This window comes from Oncorhynchus mykiss, chromosome Y, assembly GCF_013265735.2.
Source record: "Oncorhynchus mykiss isolate Arlee chromosome Y, USDA_OmykA_1.1, whole genome shotgun sequence".
NCBI classification, from domain to species: domain Eukaryota; kingdom Metazoa; phylum Chordata; class Actinopteri; order Salmoniformes; family Salmonidae; genus Oncorhynchus; species Oncorhynchus mykiss.
This window is the reverse complement of record NC_048593.1, coordinates 594751-607614: the sequence shown is the minus strand read 5'-3', so window position 1 is coordinate 607614 and position 12864 is coordinate 594751. Positions and strand designations below refer to the sequence as shown.

The 12864-nt window shown below is 43.7% G+C and overlaps 1 protein-coding gene across 2 annotated transcripts in view; it reads right to left on the bottom strand.

Annotated features, from left to right (window-relative positions):
* Positions 1-12864, bottom strand: part of LOC110509291 (protein FAM102A) — a 78326-nt gene that overhangs the window by 6969 nt on the left and 58493 nt on the right. For both annotated transcript variants that reach the window (XM_036967675.1, XM_036967676.1), the window contains exon 5: positions 5483-5599. In XM_036967675.1, coding sequence (XP_036823570.1) covers positions 5483-5599 — 117 coding nt within the window. The remainder of the gene's footprint in view (positions 1-5482; positions 5600-12864) is intronic.

The window sequence follows — 12864 nt, the reverse complement described above, 5'->3', positions numbered from 1 at the left end:
GACTGAGGCAGAGTTGCGCATTAGCACAGTTGAAGATACCATCACTAGACATGACCAGGTCTTGATACAAAAGGACAATGCCTACCTCAAAAACAAGGTAGATCAGATGGAGAACCAGAGTAGACGTAGTAATATCCGTGTGGTGGGATTGAAAGAGGACAGCGAGGGTCGTGACCCGGTCCGTTTCTTCACTCAATGGATCCCGGAGGTCCTAGGCATAATCCACTTCACCAAGCCGCTGGAAATCCAACGCGCCCACAGAACATCAGCGCCGAAACCCCGGCCAGATGAGCCCCCACGAGCCGTCCTGATCAGGTTCCTCCGTTTCCAAGACAGAGAGAAGATACTGCAACTCGCAAGAGCCAAAGGGGACATCACCATCGATGGAAAAGAGGGTCAGCCTTTTCCCAGATATGAGCGCGGATCTCGCCAGACGTCGCAAGCAGTTCAGACCTGCCGCCAAAGCCCTGAAGGAGAAGAACATCACCGGCTACCTCATCCACCCTGCGTGGATGAAAGTTCAGTACCAAGGCCGAAGCCATCTCTTCAACACACCGGGAGAAGTGCACACTTTTCTCAAAGAACTGAGCAACGTCTGAGCCAGGACGGTCTCTCTGGGGGATAAAATACGGTTAGTTTGTTTTCTCTTATCCGGATTGAACTGCTGGTATCTCCCCATAATTGATTTGTACATTTTCAACTAACCGTATCTTTCTGGGGTGAGTTTTATTACATTTACAGGAGAGTATATTTTTGGTTTAGTCCATATCTACTGGGCGAAGCAAATAAGTGGGCTTAGGCCCACTGCTTTCCCCCTCATTTATGTTAATCTTTCGAAAAGAGACTCAAGCATCCCTTACCGTGGGAAGTAAATATTCAGCCATAAATATCTATTCACAACGTTTGTTTTAAATTTAGAGAGCTCGCAGGTTTTAGTTTACGCCAAGTTTTAGCTAGTAAGAGCAAGATGGAAAGCGAGCAGCAACGTATCTCTACAAGTGTATTCATGTTTGATTGTTGGGATTGTTGTTTTAGTCTGACAATCGGGGTGGGTGGGATTTTTTTTTTTTCTTCCTTTTTTCTATGTTTATTGTTTCCTTCCTAAAGAGACACACAGGTCACTTTTGTGCTCAAACCAAAGTTGAAACATTTCCTAATTATCTGCATATGATAGATTTCTATTCAGTTACATATTTGAAACCCAACGTATGATAAATCCACTAAAATATGTCACATTCAACGTAAAAGATCTTAACAGCCCGATTAAAAGGAAAAGAGTATACATACCTTAAGAAATTAAAGGCTGACATTGTGTTTTTACAAGAAACACATCTTACAGCCAGTGAACACAAGAAATTGAAGAGGGACTGGGTAGGACAAGTTTTTGCATCCTCTTTTAACTCCAAAGCAAGAGGAACTGCAATTTTGATAAGTAGACACATCCCCTTCTGCGTCAACAACACCATCTCTGATCCCTCTGGCAGGTTTGTTTTGGTGCAGGGGATTATGTTTTCAGAGTCTTGGACCCTATTGAATATTTATGCTCCTAACTTCGATGACCATATGTTTATTCAGAATGTCTTCCTTCAGGTCGTTCAAGCACCACCAGGATGGCTACTGGTTGGAGGAGATTTTAATTTTTGCTTAGATACAGTTCTTGATAGGTCTTCTGATAAACCCTCACTTCTTACCAAAGCCAGCAAGCTCACCATGTCATTCATGAAATATCTCAATTTACTAGACATCTGGAAACAGTTGCACCCACAGGATAGGGACTACTCTTTTTATTCACACCCACACAAGACACACACACGCATAGATCACTTTTTACTTTCGACACAAGTGTTTCATAGAGTGTTAGATGTCGAGTATCTCCCCAGATTGCTTAGTGACCATTCTCCTCTGGTATTATCAATCTCCATACCTACCAAGGTAAATGGAGCATATAGATGGAGACTAAATTCTACACTCCTAAAGCAACCTGAATTTTGTGCATTCATCAAAGAGCAGATCAATATTTTTACTTCGACAAACAAACCCTCTGCTCCTGACAGCTTCATTCTTTGGGACACATTGAAGGCCTATCTGAGGGGACAGATAATTTCCTATACTAAAGGGCTGAAGAGAAAACACGGTGCGGAACTGAGTGCCCTTGAATCTGAAATCTCCGAGCTAGAGAGAACCTACCAAAGAGGCCCGACTAAAGATCTATACAGGCTTTTGGTAAATAAACTGAAATATAATATTCTGAACACATATCAAGCTGAGAGGGCCATCACTAAATCAAAACAGCATTATTACGAGCTTAGAGAGAAAGCTCACAAAGTATTGGCATGGCAACTGAAAGCAGAGGAAAGTAAGAGGACAATTAATGCCATAGAAACTCTTACTAAGGAGATATCTTTCGACCCTACTGAAATTAATAATACTTTTAAGAAATACTATGAAGACCCCAACACTTCCCAATCAAGCGATGATCTATCAGAGATCGACTCCTTTCTCTCCTCTCTCAACCTCCCATGCCTGTCAGGGGAAGACAGCGAGCGCCTGAGTGAACACTTCTCAGTTCCTGAATTGTTGGAGGCCATTAAATCCTTACCTTCTAATAAATCTCCTGGGGAGGATGGCTTCCCTCCAGAGTTCTATAAAGAATTTAGGGAGCTGTTGGTCCCCTACCTTATGGAGGTACTTAAAAAAGCCAGAGAAGACAACTGCTTTCCAGAGTCCTTCTCTCAAGCAGTGATTACTGTAATCCACAAGAAAGGGAAAAACCCGCTTAAGTGCGCCTCCTATAGACCAATCTCTCTCCTTAACACAGATTGTAAACTGGTCACCAAGATGCTATCTAAGAGACTGGAGTCATGTCTTCCCCTGTTGGTCAACCCAGATCAGACTGGCTTCATAATTAATAGATTGTCCTCCAATAATCTCAGAAGGTTTTTTGATATAATTCACCTTGCTAACAAAAACAAAATACCTAGTGTCACAGTCTCCCTCGACGCTGAAAAGGCCTTTGATAGGGTTGAATGGCCATACCTCTTTCGCGTCTTGGAAAAGTTTGGTTTAGGTTCCGTGTTTGTAAATTTGATAAGATCACTCTACAAATCTCCTAAAGCTAGGATTGCTACCAATGGGATTACTTCCTCCTATTTCCCTCTTTATAGGGGGAACAGACAAGGTTGCCCAATTAGCCCCCACCTCTTTGCCCTGGCCATCGAACCGTTGGCTGAGGCTATTAGAACGTGCCCTGACATACATGGCTTTGAGGTGGGCCCCCATACCCATAAATTATCACTTTTTGCGGACAACCTTATTTTATTTCTAACAAACCCAGAACACTCCCTCTCTCACTTGCAGATCCTACTACAGTGTTTATAGTTCTTTCTCTGGATATGAGGTAAATTTTGATAAAAGCGAAATCTTACCGTTGTCTGTCTTTGACCATCATACCATCAAGCACAAGTTTCCTTTTAGATGGTCACCTATGGGCTTCGCATATTTGGGCATAATGGTGGATGGTAATCTGAACAACCCCTATAAACTCAATCTGGCCAGTTTGTTGCAAAAGGTGGAGGTTGACCTTTGTAAATGGATGGACTTACCTCTCACTCTACTGGGTAGAATCAATGTAATTAAAATGAATGTCCTGCCCAGATTTCTATATCTGTTTCAATCTCCCCCTTATCCCTGTTCCCGCAGCATTTTTTCCCTCTCTCGACAAGCTGACCAGACGGTTTATCTGGCATGGCAAAACCTGTAGGGTTGGCCTGGATAAACTGACCCTTGATTACAGTCAAGAGGGCTTAAACCTCCCCAATTTTAGAATGTACTACTGGGCTGCACAGTCTAGGTTTCTGGCTCAGAGGTTTGACAATGGTCCCTCTCCCTCATGGTTGAACATTGAAAAGCTTGAGGTAAATGATGACACTGGGGCAGAATTGTTTTACAAATGGGACAGAAAATCTATAAAAACCATCACAGACAACCCTTTAACCATGTCCTGGCATGGTGCAAACTGCATGAGCAGTTCGGACGAGGGGGATTCCTTTCCCCTAAAACCCCTTTATGGAACAATAGATTGATCCCTATGTTTTTCCAGAATAGTAACTTTAGACCATGGTCTGATAAGGGGATCACTCTTCTGGAACATTGTTACGAGGAGGGAGTTCTTATGTCTTTTGATCAGCTGAAACAGAAATACCACTTCCCTAACAGGAACTTCTTTAGCTACCTACAACTATGAAACTTTATTAGGGTGACTCTCAAGGGACAATGGAACCTACCTAAGATGTCACCTATTGAACAACTCTGCCACGCAGACCAACCACTGTTCAAGACCATTTCCCGTGTATACGATGCTCTTATGTCAGGACTAACACTGCCTGGGCTAGATAAACCCCGACTTAGATGGGAAAAAGATCTGGGTATTGATCTTGATGAGGATCTATGGAGTGACCTATGCAGGGATGGTGTTACATCCACATTGAACTCCAGATACAGACTGATCCAGTTTAATTTCCTCCATCAGCTCTATATCACCCCATCTAGACTACACAAGTTCAACCCAGATATCTCCTCCCTATGTTTTAGATGTGGCTCAGATGAAGGAACATTCCTCCATTCCACTTGGCAGTGTTCAAAACTACACGGTTTCTGGCAGGGGGTATGCAATACCATATCCTCAATTCACGGGGTTGCATTCCCTTTAGACCCGGATGTCTGTCTACTGGGTAACTTTACTAACACCAATCTTAGGCAAAGCCATACTATAAAGCTAACAGAAATATTGCTAGCGATTGCCAAGAAATGTATTGCCTTGAAATGGAAATTGGATTCCTCCCTGCCAGTTGCAATGTGGCTATCGGAAGTTAATAGTTGTATCCCTTTGGAGAAAATCACTTACTGCTTGAGGAATAAGATAAAGACATTTTACAGAATTTGGCAACCTTTTATTGACTATATGGAGAATCTCCCCCCACATCTCATTGATTGAATCTATATATAATCCCCACACAATGTTTCACACGTAATGTATAATATGTAGCCTACGGTGATCCAATGTCTCGTTATTATTTTTTTTCTTATTGTATGTTTGTTTATATAATTATTAGTATTTTTTTTTGTTTTGTTACGCTCGTCTGTTACTGTCACTTTGTCCTATCGGTGTCTAATAGCTTTTCACTTTGGTTTTGAATGTTCTTAATTGGAAAATGCAAAAATAAATATTCAACCAAAAAAAAGGGCAAAAAAATCCAATAAAAAATAAGCCCCTGGCAAGATCAGTCTATTCATCCATTTACTGTGCAAATAACTGTCCACTCTAAATACCTAGTGGGAAAGCTAACCGTTCATTCAACCTGAACAATTCCTGAACAAATCTCAGCATGGCCTTGATCTCTCTGTGCAGAGTGCAGAGGACATGTCTTTGCACATGGGGCTTTGATGAGCTCATCTGAACGTGTGTGTGTGTGTGTGTGGTTACCTTGAGAATGGAGTTATCCTGTCGAGTGTTCTTGGTATCGTAGCCCTCGAGAATACAGCAGTGCACGGTGGAGCCTGAGCCAGCAAACTCTGCCATGTTGAGGTCAGCAAAGCCCAGCTGCAGGGAGGGTGAACGAGAGAGAGAAACAGAGAGAGAGAGAGAGAGAGAGAAAGGGAGAAGAGAGAGGGAAGAAAGAGAGATGATGATGATGATGATAACAAATTGTGTATAGAAAATCTGTATAATGTTATCAGAATAGAATGTCAATTCTCTGGTATACCGGTACTCATGTGGTTACCAACTATCCATTAAATACACCTGCCCCCATTGTAATAAGGCTTTCCCTTGCTATTGCTGTACTTAGGCATGCTTCCTTTCAGTGTGAGATGGGTGGTTTCAAACCAGCTCCCCAATGAGAATGGCGCATACACACATCATGCATTTTGTATAAGCATGACGTGTATTCTCGCTTTCGGCATGCCATTCCAGTATTTTTACTCTACTGGGTGGGAGGTGAGCGAGGGGCTAACACACACCACCCTCCCAAAGAGCCGTTACATAACTATCCATGTGAGGCTGGCGAGGTCACCCAACCGTGAAGCCTCTCACTCGATTAGGGACAACTAGCGCTCCCTCACCTACTTCTCTCAGTCTCCTCTCTTCTTCCCTTTTTTCTCTCTGTCCCCTTATCTCCCTATTCTCTCTCTCCTTCTTCTATCCATTTAATCTCACCCTCTCTTTTCTCTCTCAGCCTCCAGCCAATCCGGAAGAACACAAATATGCCATAACATAATATGTGACCAGCCAGCAAAACCATTGCTGACAGGGTATGGTGCTGTTGTAGCGTTGGTTCAACTAAGAGGGAATTACAGCAGGATTTCAACAGCATACTTTACTTATAGAGGCTTAAGATTTTCCTGCTAGATGTTGTCTTCGCTATGCTCCATATTGATTCGTTTAGCATTCAGGAATCGACTCACTCAAATCTTAATCAATCTCAAAACGGATCCGAAGGTCTTTATTATAATGGTATATTGACTTATATGAATGTTCCACTCCAAAGATGATGTTCAGTGCGGCGATAGCTAATATACAAAACGACTAAGTAACTAAATGCAGCCCCAAACATTGTGACAACATTCACAACCACTACACAAACAAGCACAATCTTGGGTAAACATGACACTGACCTTTTTACTGTTTCCCTGACAACGTAGAGCCTTTGAAGTCATGTGACTACCTCCCTAGTGACAAGATTACGCAATTTGGCGTCATGGTTGCTTATGACACCACATCAGACACCGAAACCATGACAGAAACTTCAGAAACTTCATTGTAGGTTCTCTTCTAGGCCTTAGTTTTATTGACGAAATATAACGCTAATCATGTCTATTAAATAAACTTATTTGGGTATAAAAAAATATGAATAAAAGTTGTTAGGTGTCATATCCTGACAGAAATTGTTATTAATGGTATCTGTCATGCTTACGGCAGTGTAAAGTTGTATTTATGACTAGCAAATACAGCAAATAAAGCCATCAGCTTCACTTTTTCCCACTGTATTCAATGTCACCTAATTAATGGTCATTAGTCGGTAAGTGTAACTCACCACAGTTTAAGGACACGTATGGTGACAGGCGAAAGACTATGGGTAGATTTCTAGCTTTCTAGCAGAAAGCAGCTTTAAAACTAGATTGGGACTAAATGCACTCAACACACTCATAATCTTGTCATAGCAATACAGTCGAGATGCCAAATTATTTGGTTGAAGTTCGACTGACTCATGGTCACCACCAGTAAAAGTACTGTATTCATTTTTTTCACATTTGTTTTTTACTCCCCCAGACTTTTGCCTTTGAGGGCTTTAATCAACCAGTCATCTAAACTGTGAGTCACATTAGAATCAACATATTATCCTACTGCTTTGACGTGGTCAGAAGACAAGGTTTCACAACCAATGTGTGGATCACAAACCTTTTCTCATTGGATCCACAATAGTTGTATGTATTGGAGCATTTTCATTCACAAACTGTTAGCTTAGTATCTTCGCACAGACACAGCCACTCCATCTCTGACACACATCTCTGGGCTGGAGTGCCATGAGTCTGAGTGACAAGCTAGACTACTGTTAGTTGGACAGACATTGTCCTGTACTACTGAGAGGAAGCAGGACTGGGCAAACACATCAGAACTTAGAGAACTAATAGTCCTTTTCCACAGTCATCCTTCCTCTTGCCCTCTGTGTCAAACACCTACAGACCCAGAGATGCCAAAGACCTCCTACACTCCCCTGCCACATGCCCTGCGGCTAGTGAATTGCAGAGCAAGCTGACCGAGGGTATCATTATCTCTCTCTTTATCTCTAATCAAATCTAATTTTACTTGTCACATACACATGTTTAGCAGATGTTATTACGGGTGTAGCAAAATGCTTCTGTTTCTAGCTCCAACAGTGCAGTAATATCTAACAATTCACAACAATACACACAACATAAAACCTTTCTTCTCTCTCTCTCTCTCTCTCTCTGCTAATTCAGAGGACATTCTGGTACAGTGCCTTTTTCCCGGATAAACGGGATCAGCAAATATGGAGGAAATAAGGGGAACAGGGAAGCACAATCTCAATGATAACATCCACACAGACACAGGCAGGCAGAGACGCAGGCCAACACACACATCACACACACACACACACACAAGCATGCACACATTTCCTTCTTTAATGGACAAGGGGAGGTCCATGTCCAAACACTTTCCTTTTAGATAAAGAAACTGGTGCCTTAAGGCCACCAGTCACATGCCTTTTAATCAGCACTAGAATCATGATTGGCCTCTGCCCTGTCTCTTCCCACTATGAGTGCTTCCCAGTTCCCATGCACTGTCTTCAATGTCAAAAAAGACAATCAATTTTCCTACTAAACAGTGTGTGGCAATAGACTAAAGATTTTATAATATCTTAATGCAGTACTTCTTCTGAAGCACAAGTATAAATTATGAATAGGCTACCATGTGTCAGTAATTTCTCGAAATCCGAAGTGCCTGTTGGTAATGGTGCCACTATCCACAGTACTTAGTTACGGTTTTGACTGGATAGAATACAGCTTATTTAAAATGGACTTTTCGTAGCAGGTTAGGGGAACTTACGCAGCAGGTTAGGAGAATAAAAGTAAGAGGTAAGGAGAATTAGGTTAGGGTTCGCATAAATGCTATATTTTCCAACTTCAATTTGACATGTGCTGTATCCAATCCAGACATCACCTTTAGTTACCTGTGTTAATCACTGGCTGGGTTACTTGGTAGGTCACACCTACAAACTTAGGTCAGGGTCACTGAAGAGCTAAAAAGGTACTTCACACAGTTTACTATAAACACTATGGATGGAAAATAAGGCAGGGGAAAAGTAGTCCATGTTACTGTCCTATTTTCCCAACAAAAGTCCCATCCTGTGTCACAATTTTTTGTCACATGTATGTCATACTACAGTTAGTTGGCTTGAGCTATGGACCTAATTTACAATTACCTTACTTTTACCACAGCGGTTTTACCATTATTGAGGCTGTAAAATGTACTGTAAAACACTCTGTAACACACAAACACTGCTCCAGATATACTGTACAAATGGTATGCCAACTGTAAGACATGCCCAAACGGGCATCCACACAAACGTAGTGGAGCCTTCAATTTTGTGCAGATATGGGTTATTCATTTTAAAATAAATTCTAAATATAGTTGATTTATTTATTGCCCTGTCATGATGGAACGGTCCCCAACGCTATACCCTAGACACTCACCTGAGCGAACCACACACTAAGGAGAAGTCCATGTTTGTTTTATAGTCCTACTGCAAGTAGCCGATACGCAGCCAAGACAGAAAGAGTAACACGGTCAGAGACCCACTAAAGCAGCACTGGCACCTCAAGAGTCTGTGCCTGCCTGGCAGGGTTGGTCCAACAAAGCCAAAGTCCCCGGATGGGTGAGAATAATATACAAGGAATTTATCAAAGCTGCTAATGAGAACCTTGATGATCTTGTACCTTGTCGGTGGGATTTTCAGTTAGGTGCCCCCACCCAAGTGGCAGTGATGACTACACTAGCTGCAGTAACCCATGGGGAGGGGGTCACACTGTCACGTTCTTTCAAAATCGAACCCAGAAGCAGACCAGGACAAGGAGAGTAGGAAGAAGGTGAGTATTTATTTACAAGTGAATGTGAATGGGTAGATATATCCAGGTGGCGTAGCGGGCAGCGGTGGTGAGTTGATGGGAGTAAATAGGTGGATCCAATGGGGTAGCGGAATCCTCCGACGACCAGACGGGAATGGGGTAAATGATCCGGGTGAGTAACTGAAGACAGAACAAACGGAGGTAAGTTTAAGGCAAGCAATACGTAAAAAAACAACAAAACAAATTCCATCCAACTTGAGGCTGATTCTATGGCACAACATACTGTTCATGGCTAACGATCCGGCAGGGAATGGATGTCAGGTCAGAGCTTTTGAAGGGGAGAGGTGATGATCAGGACAGGTGTGCAGATTACTGATGGGATACAGGTGCAGGTGAACATCGATCTCCCAACAAGCTAATTCGCCCGGCAACCAGACAGGGTGCGTTCCAGGACACCGGAAACACACTCCAGGACAGAAACACAGGCAAACACAGACTCAGGAAGCGGGATTCGTGACACACACTTGGACAATTAGAGAGGGGGCAAATTATTGCACAAAATAATCAAAATGTCGGACTGCACAGAGATACTTGGGAAAATGGTCACAACGGGGGACCAGCGTGTGTGTTTTAGGGTAGAGGGGTATCTGAGCTCCATCAGCTAGGACTTGGTATTGGTTAATCAAATCTCCCCAATCTTGCATTCCTTCTCAACAGCTACAACTGTATATGCATTCGCACATCTAGTGCTCCCTCTGCTGTTCCCTGAAGTCCACGATCATCTCCTTTGTTTGTTTGACATTGAGTGTGAGGTTATTTTCCTGACACCACACACCGAGGGCCCTCACCTCCTCCCTGTAGGCCGTCGCTGTTGGTAATCAAGCCTACCACTGTAGTGTCGTCTGCCAACTTGATGATTGAGTTGGAGGCGTGCATGGCCACGCAGTCATGGGTGAACAGGGAGTACAGGAGAGGGCTGAGAACGCACCCGTGTGGGGCCCCAGTGTTGAGGATCAGCGAGATGGAAATGTTGTTTCCTACCCTCACCACCTGGGGGCAGCCTGTCAGGAAGTCCAGTTGCACAGGGCGTGGTTGAGACCCAGGGTCTCAAGCTTAATGAAGAGTTTGGAGGGTACTATGGTGTTAAATGCTGAGCTGTAGTCGATGAACAGCATTCTTACATAGGTATTCCTTTTGTTCAGATGGGTTAGGGCAGTGTGCAGTGTGATTGCGTCGTCTGTGGACCTATTGGAGCAGTAAGCAAATTGGAGTGGGTCTAGGGTGTCAGGTAGGGTGGAGGTGATATGGTCCATGATTAGTCTCTCAAAGCACTTCATGATGACGGAAGTGAGTGCTACAGGGCGATAGTCAGTTAGCTCAGTTACCTTAGCTTTCTTGGGAACAGGAACAATGGTGGACCTCTTGAAGCATGTGGGAACAGCATACTGGGCTAAGGAATGATTGAACATGTCCGTGAACACACAAGCCAGCTGGTCTGTGCATGCTCTGAGGATACGGCAAGGGATGCCGTCTGTGCCGGCAGCTTTGCGAGGGTTAACACGTTTAAATGTTTTACTCACGTTGGCTGCAGTGAAGGAGAGCCCGCAGGTTTTGGTAGCGGTCCGTGTCGGTGGCACTGTATTGTCCTCAAAGCGAGCAAAGAAGTTGTTTAGTTTGTCTGGGTGCAAGACATTGTGGTCCACAACGGGGCTGGTTTTCTTTTTGCAGCCCGTGATTGACTGTAGACCCTGCCACATACCCTCTCGTGTCTGAGCAGTTGAATTCGCGACTCTACTTTGTCTCTATACTGACGCTTAGCTTGTTTGATTGCCTTGCGGAGTGAATAGCTACACTGTTTGTATTCAGTCATGTTTCCGGTCGCCTTGCCCTGATTAAAAGCAGTGGTTCGCGCTTTCAGTTTTGTGCGAATGCTGCCACGGTTTCTGGTAGGGGAAGGTTTTAATAGTCACTGTGGGTACAACATCACCAATGCACTTGCTAATAAACTCGCTCACCGAATCAGTGTATTCATCAATGTTATTGTACGACGCTATGCGGAACATATCCCAGTCCACGTGATCGAAGCAATCTTGAAGCATGGAATCTGATTGGTTGGACCAGCTTTGAACAGACCTGAGCAAGGGCGTTTCTTGATTCAGTTTCTGTCTATAGGATGGGAGCAACAAAATGGAGTCGTGGTCAGATTTTCCGAAAGGAGGGCGGGCGAGGGCTTTGTATGCATCGCGGAAGTTAAAGTAACAACGATCCAGGGTTTTTAACAGCCCGGGTCGTGCATTCGATATGCTGATAAAATTTAGGGAGCCTTGTTTTCAGATTAGCCTTGTTAAAATCCCCAGCTACAATAAATGCAGCCTCAGGATATGTGGTTTCCAGTTTACATAGAGTCCAATGAAGTTATTTCAGGGCTGTCGATGTGTCTGCTTGGGGGGAATATACACGACTGTGACTATAATCGAAGATAATTCTCTTGGTAGATAATGCGGACGGCATTTGATTGTAAGGAATTCTAGATCAGGTGAACAAAAGGACTTGAGTTCCTGTATGTTGTTATGATCACACCACGTCTCGTTAATCATAAGGCATACACACCCCCACCCTTCTTCTTACCAGAGAGATGTTTGTTTCTGTCGGCACAATGTGTGAAGAAACCAGGTGGCTGGACCGACTCCGATAAACGTATCACGAGTGAGCCATGTTTCCGTGAAACAAAGAACGCTACAATCTCTGATGTCTCTCTGGAAGGCAACCCTTGCTCGGATTTCGTCTACCTTGTTGTAAAGAGACTGGACATTGGCGAGAAGTATACTCGGGAGCGGTGCGTGATGTGTCCATCTACGGAGCCTGACCAGAAGACTGCTCCATCTGCCCCTTCTGCGGCGCCGTTATTTTGGGTCGCCGGCTATGATCCGATCCATTGCCCTGGGTGGTTGACCAAACAAAGGATCCGCCTCGGGAAAGTCGTATTCCTGGTTGTAACGTTGGTAAGTTGACGTTGCTCTTATATCCAATAGTTCCTCCCGGCTGTATGTAATAAAACGTAAGATTTCCTGGGGCAACAATGTAAGAAATAATACATAAAAAAAACAAAATACTGCATAGTTTCCTAGGAACTCTAGGTGGGGTGGATTTCACATGACTGGGCAGGGCTGCAGCCAAGGGTGGGCCTTGGAGAGCATAGGCCTACCCATGTGGCTGCCA